Consider the following 9,173-nt stretch of genomic DNA (forward strand, 5'->3'; position numbering starts at 1 on the left):
CACAATGTCAAAAGAAATACAACCAATTTAGAACCACTGTTATGATGGTGGTCATGTTTTGCTCTTTTCTCTTCAGGCAAGTAGGTTTTTGCAACAAACAATTAACATGTTTTGATGGTGTTCTTCATCAGAAACTTCATCTGGTGGAGGCCGATGATGCTTGTTATGAAGAACACCGTACTACGTTTGACCAGTTATCAACTAAACTGTGTTGGTCTTAGATCAGGAGTCTCAAACTAATTTAAGCTCAGGGGCCACATAAAACCCAATTTCCTTTTGGCCAGACTGACAACATAGTACCAGAATGACCTAAAAAAAACAACGTAAAAATGGTTTGGATTTGGAAAAACCAATGTTTACTCGGCCCCCTACTGAAGCTCAGTTTTGGGATATCCCCGCTTTATTGTGAAGCAACCTCTAAAACACAACAAGGATTTCTTCATGAGATTCTGGACCTGATCTATTAAAGTTTGAGTGTGAACTAGATACTGTGCCCACACAGGTAGAAGCCAATCTATTAATAGGACATACTGGTTGCGTTTGCAGACACAGTTGGTATAGCATGTTGTTTATTCATGAATATGGAAGATTGGATGTGTTCCAGACTGCTCAACATACGAGGATGAGTTTTTTTCCCCTTTTTTTTATGATTCCACAATGTCATTTACAACTTCTGAAAATGTTTGCTTCATTTGTATTAAGATCGACTGGCTGCCCACAACTTTTATTCGATAACTTGATAACCAGATATGTTCTGTGTAGTACTTCAAAGTTTGATATTTTACTCCTGTCTGCTTTTTTTTTTTTTTTCAAAATTCACTCCTATATGTTTGATAATCTCCTCCACCAACACATAAATTCCTGTTATCGCATTTCATTTTGTGCTTTTGGGATGTCAGTGCTCTATCCAAAGTTTAATACAATAAAACAAAGATCTTTCTCATGTCAACAAAGCAAAATGCATGTTAACGCCCTCATTCCAATTATCATCTTTGCATGTTAAGCTAATGGTTGATCACTGACATATTGCACACAAACAGAGCACAATTTACTTGGGATGATTTGGCATGGTTTGTGCACAACCTTAATGAAACAGGCCTTATGTTCTTATATTTACATGCTTGTTTGGTCTTTTTTTTTTTTTTTTTACCACATTAGTTCATGTGGTAAAAGAAATGACCTAACAAGCATGATTTCAGTAAAATAATTTGATTTCTTCCAGTGATGCTCCAGAATTTTTATTTCTGCAAGTGTACACCTCGGAGAGTGTCACATCCAGTAGAAATTATGGTCTAAAGTACAGACATTCTGTAAAACTTGGGGGAAAAAAACTTCAATTATCCTTAAAAATGTGGCTCAAAACATCGGCTGGGAAAAAAAAGTAATTATAAGGAGTTATCCATTGTACACGCGCATGCCAGCTGGGATTGCATTTAGCTTGATGGGTTAATTCAGCAATGTTTCCCATTACATGTAAGGCTGAGCCTTACTTATACAGAGAGAGAGAGAGAGAGAGAGAGAGAGAGAGAGAGAGAGAGAGAGAGAGAGAGCTGCAGTCCTGAGTGCTGTGGTGTTGATTGCTTCTGAAGCCTTTGTGTTTCTCTCTGCCATGTCTTGGTGGGCCAAAGCACCTCGCTGTCAGTGCCATTCAGTCAAATAAAGTGTGTGTGTGTGTGTGTGTGTGTGTGTGTGTGTGTGTGTGTGTGTGTGTGTGTGTGTGTGTGTGTGTGTGTGTGTGTGTGTGTGTGTGTGTGTGTGTGTGTGTGTGTGTGTGTGTGTGTGTGTGTGTGTGAGAGTGTCTGTGTGTATCTGTGTGTGTATGTGTGTGTGTCAGCAAGGTATGAATCAGACAGAAAATCAAGCCAGAGAAAGAATGACTGGACAATTAGGCGCCCAAACTGCCCCTATATACAAGTCAGTCAAACAAATGCACGAGTCCATCCATCCCCAAAATAGAATAGAATACAACAGAATTATTATCTGTAGCTTGTGAATAGCTTTGCTGCTGCTTGCCTCAGTAAGTCATTGCAATCTGCACCATATCCTTCGATTTTTGCAGTCTGCTATACGTGCAGCAGCTTATGGTCGTTTTAGATCTATGAATGTAACCAAATAGAAGTTTGCAAAGTCTGCACTTCACATTGAAATGCCATCCCAGCACTAACAATTATGAGTGTGCAAAACAAAAAGGAAAAAAAAGCCGTTTCAAATAGCTGTGTTTTCAGTGGCCTCGAGTACCGTCGTTGAGAAAAACGACTCCCAAAACGCAACACGTTTTCACTTAAAAATGTTATTGTGTAACCAATGATGGAGTTCTGTCTGCATGTTGGTTTTTCTTTTGTGTTGCTATTTCTGTTGTTATTACTACATGAATGCATTTCTTTCAAAAAGTGCTGATGTCTAGATTTTACAGCTTCTCTTTCCACCAGCTTCAGCTGAGCGTAATGACTGACTCACACACTCAGAGTTGACAGCTCAGCCAACGTGTCACAACCACACAGCAATGCCCATTTTATTAAAACAAGGGCAATATAAAAACCAACAAGTTACTTTTTTTTAAATTTTCAGTTGCTTTTTGAATAACTATCTTATTTTCAGAGGGATATGATGTGTTATCTTAACAGAAAGTGCCATTTAGTGCTTTTTTTTGTAGTCACAGTAAATTACCTTTTTGAATGTAAAAAAAATATAGAAGAAGGTCATTTTGCAGTATCTGTTTGTGTTTCGGCTGCAGATTTTGGCTGCCCAGCCTGCACTATCTTCATCATGCCCAGTATTGCTTTCTATTATCTCTGTTTTATAATATATCATTTTCTGTGGAGTTCACCTTGTACATGCACTTAGTACACTTTGGAAAAGCGCTCCAAAGTTTGGTGTCTCTTAAAATACAATAACAATACGGGAATCTATATGACCACATTTGGGGTGCACCGATACTAGTATTAGGTGTCTGGTGAGTAAAATGTGATGTCATGGTCAGGAACATCACTCACAGGCATGAACAATGTCCGCGGTTTGGAGATTCTTTCATAGTGAAAAGTATGACAAAAGTGAGACATATATATGACAAATATCAAGAGGGGGAGAAAGCTAATTGGTACAACACCGACAACTTCATCACCAGAAACATTTGGACCAGCAGAGTGAGCCTGATGTCGTTCATTAGCTTAAATGCTCAGTGGATCCAGGAGGATTTCCCACCGAGCCATACTACATGCAAGATGCTAAAGAGTTTCCAAGCTAAGGCACCAGTGATGCGACATGATAAACATGATTATAACTGATAAACTCACATTGTTTACAATGTGAGTTTGGTCGTGGTTCACGGCAATGCCTAGCATTCATCGTTTGGCCTTTAGTGAGTACTTTTATTATTGTTCAGTATTGGCAAAAAGTTCAGGGTTAGTACTCCTTGTACGTGTCCTTTAAAAAAAGCGGTATCAGTACATCCCTATGCTCCACCACAAAGAACTTAAGCATAGGTACATTTCTATCGTCATCAAAGCAAATGTCTTTATGGTAAGTTCTTTAAAGGAAAATAGCTGTCATTTCTACACATGAAAGTGTTGGAAATATGTGGCATCCATGAAAAAATTGGCTTCAAAATAACAGTTTTTAGGTAGAATAGAATAGAATAGAATAGAATAGAAAAGAATAGAATAGAATAGAATAGAATAGAATAGAATAGAATAGAATAGAATAGACTAGAATAGGAGGTGAGTATTTGCAGAAAGCAAGCCAATTGTAGGATTTTAGGTCGAGAAACTCAAAGCAAGGCAGCAGCAGTTCACAGTTTCATGGCCACCACGGGCCTCAAGAACAGAATAGAAGAGTAAATTCATTGGTCAACCATCCTCTATCACCATGCCAGAGTCAAAATGACACTTTGTACTGGTCTTGCAGAGGAAAGGTATGAATATTTTATACACCTCTCCAACCGCATAAGTCAGTAAAGTCTGTAAAAAAAGTAATAACAGGCTGTTCTTCTCATTGGTGGCCAGGCTAGGGGGCCGGGGGAGTGGTGCAGTAATGTGGCCACTTTAAAGGTGACCAGCCACATTCTTTCTTTCGCCTGGACTATAAATTTGTCGGCCAACTGTTGACATCGCCTGCAATATGCTGCACTCAGAGTGTGATCACCACACGCATGGTGAGCAAGAACAAGGCTGTGCACTCTTTCTTGTCTGGCTGCACACACACACATAATGGTGGTCATAAAGTAATACAGCTCTGTGGAACCATAATGAAAGCTAAGAGGAAGAGGAGGGAGAAAAGACTCGGATGAATAACAATCATTGCTCTGATGGGGGTGTTTTCTTGTGTGTGTGTGTGTGTGTGTGGGGGGGGGGGGGGATCAACTTCTCCCTCCTGCAGCAGTGAAAGCAAACTCCCAGTCTTCCCCTCTGTCTCGTTCTCTCTCTGTGGTCCTCCTGCTCCTCCCCTCTGGACTGGAATCCACCAAATCGCTGCTAATTGAATAAGTGACAATGAAGGAGCAGACGAGGCGACAGATGCTCGCGTGCCTTTACAACCAAACCAACACCACTCACACACGCATGCACAGGCACACATTCCTCTTGACTCTGATTTGAACTGAGGTCTTGAGATGCATTTGTATGGCCTCCACCTGCTGCGCCCATTGACTTGGGGAGGTTGATGTATGTGTGTGTGTGTGCGTGTGTGTGTGTGTGTGTGTGTGTGTGTGTGTGTGTGTGTGTGTGTGTGTGTGTGTGTGTGTGTGTGTGTGTGTGTGTGTGGATATTACAAAATGGACATGGATGTTTCGTTTAATTCCCACTATTACTTCATCGCTACAAGGCGCACGGAGACAATTGTTTGGCACTGCGTAATGAAGAAAGCTGCATCCAAGACACGCAAGAGCGCATGGGTTCCTTGTTTATCTGTTTATTTGTTGCTGATCATTTGCACTTGTGGCAAACATATATGTGCCTCAGAGGCACCAACAAAATTATCCTAAGGGGGGTCTGTGAGCATGAGAAGTTAAACAAAAAGAAACGTACTAAATCCAAGAGACGCGCCATATCTGCACCTGCTGCAGAGGATGAATATTTTTAACTCAATAATTGGTCTTCTTAAGCACGAAAAAGACTATGTTTGCTCTGCTCCTCTGGTTATGTAGCGTGGCTAAATGTATTAAGCCTCCATCTGGTTTTTACGTAGATTATACCCCCTCTCCATACATTAATTGTTTTATTCCGCGCACTGTTTAAGACCCCCTCCACCTCTGTCTCTTTCTTTTGCTCCCTTCTTCCATAAACTCCCGAGCTGACTTTGTTCTCCAAATGTGATTAGCTTCCCTGGGACGCAGGGGAGTAATTGCATTACTGCATTGTGAGCATTTGAAGCTATGGAAATGCTGCGCGCCGTATCAAACCTGTTTAAATACCAAGCGCTCTATGGTTAAAAAAAAAATTTCAAAAGAGGGGTGAATGCAAACATTTTGCAGACATGAATAGACTCTTTTCTGCCAATTTAAGGCGGCGGGTTCAAAAGGGGAACTTCTGGTTTGTGTCCATGCACGTTTGGAATATTTAATAAGTTATTGTTTTCAAGGAAGCTGCAGAAAAGGCTTTTGAAACTGCAGATGCGTCGCGTTCAGAGAGACCAGCCCACACTGAATAACCCGGTTCAAATGGATACCATCAAGTGATTTGCGGGTGTTTATTTTACATTTCTCAGCCAGGCACTCAGTTCAGCAGCCAGTGGTAAATTATTCATTTGTTTTGCAGTTGTGTAGCTATCTATTTACTTCCTATGGTTGATTGTAAAAACTGATTCTTAAAGAAGCTTTTGTTAAAGAAAGAGATCAGTGAGGTTTAGTAGTGATGGATTTTGTCTTTTTTTAAACTGAGACTCCAGATGGTCACCAACACTTGCTTATATCTTAGAATTTTGATTTTATTAATTGGAGCCTGCTGTTATTTATTTATTTAAGTTTTTGGTGAGTTCCCTCTGGGTCTAATTTGACGAGTGCGCACAAATGGGGGTGTGGGGGGGATGAATTGATCTGGAAAAGCTTCTTGGTGCACTTCAGTCCCCCATGACAACTCATTTCCTCACAGTGGTGATGGGTTCGGGGCTCCGCTGGAGTCGTGTTTGGTCGGCTATAATCGTAATCGCCGGGTCCTGGTGCCAAACAAACCACGCCAGATGGTCTCCAGAATGCCTGGTCCCACTTGTGCACATTCGTTAAACCTCAGATCTCACTCGTTTCCACACTTCTCTTCTTTCTGTTGGACTCTCTGCCCTCATGCCCTCGTATGTGCGCATTCACTGGGATGAGACCTTTTTTCCTCCCATGGTAAACAGAATGTGTATGCCCAAACTGGTGAGTTTCTGGTCCTCAGCTCCTTATCAAAAAGAAGAAAAAGAAAGAAAGAAAAACCTGTCCCTCCTGCGGGAATTCATGAAATGATGTTGAACAGATTTGTGCACGGGGACGGTGCTGTTCCTCGGCGTGACCAACTCTTTAAAGGCATTCATTAGAGTCCGGCTCCCTTTCAACGCGATTCGCCACACGGCTTACCCGGCTTATTCTCTCACCCGCAGACAGCCACGGATAAGGCGCATGAGAAAAAAAAGAAAGAAAAAAAAAAAATATATATATATATATATTGCACTGAAAACATCTACTACAAAGTGCCTGTGCGTGGAGAAAAGGGGGTAGTCAGCTGCCACTTGAAAGCAAAGAAGACGAGATTCAGTATAAGCTGGTGGCATGCAGACGCACTAATGCCAGGGCTCCGCGCGCGCGCGCACGTCAGTCGTCCAAAAAGGAGTGAGTGGTGACAGCTGGTTATGGTTGGGTTTGGTTATATTGTACGTCCGTGTAGTCTAATGACAGAAATAATGGTTGCAGTAACTATTTATATGTCACCTCTTTTGGGAATTTAGACTCTTTGTGTCTCCGCGCTGTCTGCAGAGAACAGACCCGAAGCGAGAAACTCGTAAACCTTCCTGCGGTTTTATAGCAGTGAATAACGGCAGCTTAAGCTGTTTGAATGCATGTTTTCCTCCTGAGTTTATTCCCCCCTCCGTCCATTGTCGATGCACAGTCGTTCCACTGAAAAAGTAGTGAGAGTGAACCCCGCAGGGCGCTTCTTTTTTTTTTTTTTTTTTACCCCCCTACTTTCTCCTTTTCCTCCCCTCTTGCGCCTCCTTCTCTTCTCTTGTGGAGTTGGAGTGGCCACCAGCCAGCGTTTGATTTGAGAAACGTTTGTCTTTCCCGGGATGTGAAAGAAGGAGGCGGGAGGAGGAGGAAAGGGGGGCTGATGTACAACTACTTGGTTTGAGGCGGGTTATTTTGGGCAAGTCTGTATGCAGAGGCACCTCAAACGGAGAGAGGGAGCGAACGAGAGCGCACGGCGCACAGAGCAGAGACAGGGAGGAGAGGGAGAAAGACGCACGCATCTCTGAGCCAGTCGGCTGCTTCTCCCGCACACTGGATGCGCGCAACAAATCTGTATGATAAGGGAGGACAGATTGAAACAATTTGTGGATGCTTGTGTGGATATTTGTGCAACTTGAGCTTGCTTCAACTATTTTCTCTTCTTCGTTTGATGGAGAAAAGGCGATGTAGTTGTTGGTAACGCGAACGACGCCTTTAGTAAGTTAAAACTGAAACTGATCTGCACTGTCTTTTGGAGGGATATATATTTGGAGCTGTTTCTTTTTTCTTTCTTTTTTTTGCGCCAGGGAAAATGAGGGGTCTCTTTTTGACAAAACTGTGCAAAGTTGTTGCCGTTCTTGCGCTGATAACGCAACATGTCAGAGGCAAGACGCTGAAATATCAGATCTACGAGGAGCAGAAGGTTGGCACTGTGATCGCCCGTTTGAAAGAAGACGTAGCGGATGTTTTGGCTAAACTTCCCAGCTCGGTGTCGCTCCGCTTCAGGGCGATGCAACGAGGCAGCACGTCTTTTCTCACCGTGCGCGACCAGGACGGAGAAATCAGCGTCAGGACCAAAATCGACCGAGAAAAACTCTGCGAGAAGAATCTTAACTGCTCCATCCAGTTTGACGTGCTGACTCTCCCCACCGAGCACCTCCAGCTGTTTCACGTCGAGGTGGAAGTGTTGGACATCAACGACAACGCGCCCCAGTTCGCCCGCTCCGTCATCCCCATCGAGATCTCCGAGAGCGCCGCTGTGGGTGCGCGCATTCCTCTGGACAGCGCCACGGACCCCGACGTCGGAGAGAACTCACTGTACACGTACGCTTTAGAGCCGAACAACTTCTTCAAGATTGACATCCAGTCCAGGACCGACGGAGTTAAATATGCCGAGCTGGTGGTGCTCAGGGAGCTGGACCGGGAGGTGCGCTCTGGTTATGAACTTCAATATACAGCCTCTGACAGGGGCGTTCCCCCGAGGACCGGGTCGACCCTCCTCAAAATCAGTGTTGCTGACTCAAATGACAACAGCCCGATTTTTGACAAGTCGTCGTATGTCATTAATCTGCCCGAAAATTCACCTGTTGGCACGCTCCTCATTGACCTGAACGCAACAGACGCGGATGACGGCACCAATGCCAAAATTGTCTACTCATTCAGCAGTCACGTGTCCCCCAAAATAATGGAGACGTTCAAAATCAACCCCGACAGCGGCCACCTGACCCTGGTCAGGCGTGTGGACTATGAGGTTGTTAACTCCTATGACATTGATGTGCAGGCGCAGGACATGGGTCCGAACTCCATGCCTGCCCACTGCAAGATCCTGGTTAAGGTGGTGGACGTGAACGACAACAAGCCAGACATCAGCATCAACCTGATGTCCTCCCAAGGTAGCGGAGACGCGGCCTACATCTCTGAGGCTTCTCCACTGGACACATTTGTTGCCCTGGTACGGGTGGAGGACCTGGACTCGGGGCTGAATGGAGAGGTGGAGTGCAAACTTCACAGTCAGGGCTTTTTCAAACTGCAGAGAACATATGAAAACAACTACATGATTCTGACCAATGTGTCTCTGGACCGAGAGAAGAGATCGGAGTTCAGTCTAACCGTGGTGGCAGAGGATCGGGGGAGTCCCAGCCTCTCCACGATCAAACATTTCACCGTGCACGTGACTGATGAAAACGACAACCCACCACGTTTTGAGAAGGGGCGATATGAGATCTTCAAGTCTGAGAACAATGCCCCCGGAGCGTATCTGACC

The 9,173-nt window shown here is 43.8% G+C and overlaps 1 protein-coding gene across 1 annotated transcript in view; it reads left to right on the forward strand.

Annotated features, from left to right (window-relative positions):
• Window positions 1–7,718: 7,718 nt before the first annotated feature.
• The window catches only part of pcdh18a (protocadherin 18a), a 10,144-nt gene continuing 8,689 nt past the window's right edge, over window positions 7,719–9,173 (forward strand). Inside the window, exon 1 of the mRNA XM_080520925.1 lies at window positions 7,719–9,173. This exon is cut by the window's right edge and continues 1,023 nt beyond it. Coding sequence (XP_080377051.1) covers window positions 7,722–9,173 — 1,452 coding nt within the window. The 5' untranslated portion in view covers window positions 7,719–7,721.

This window comes from Blennius ocellaris, assembly GCF_963422515.1.
Source record: "Blennius ocellaris genome assembly, chromosome: 3".
Lineage (NCBI taxonomy): Eukaryota > Metazoa > Chordata > Actinopteri > Blenniiformes > Blenniidae > Blennius > Blennius ocellaris.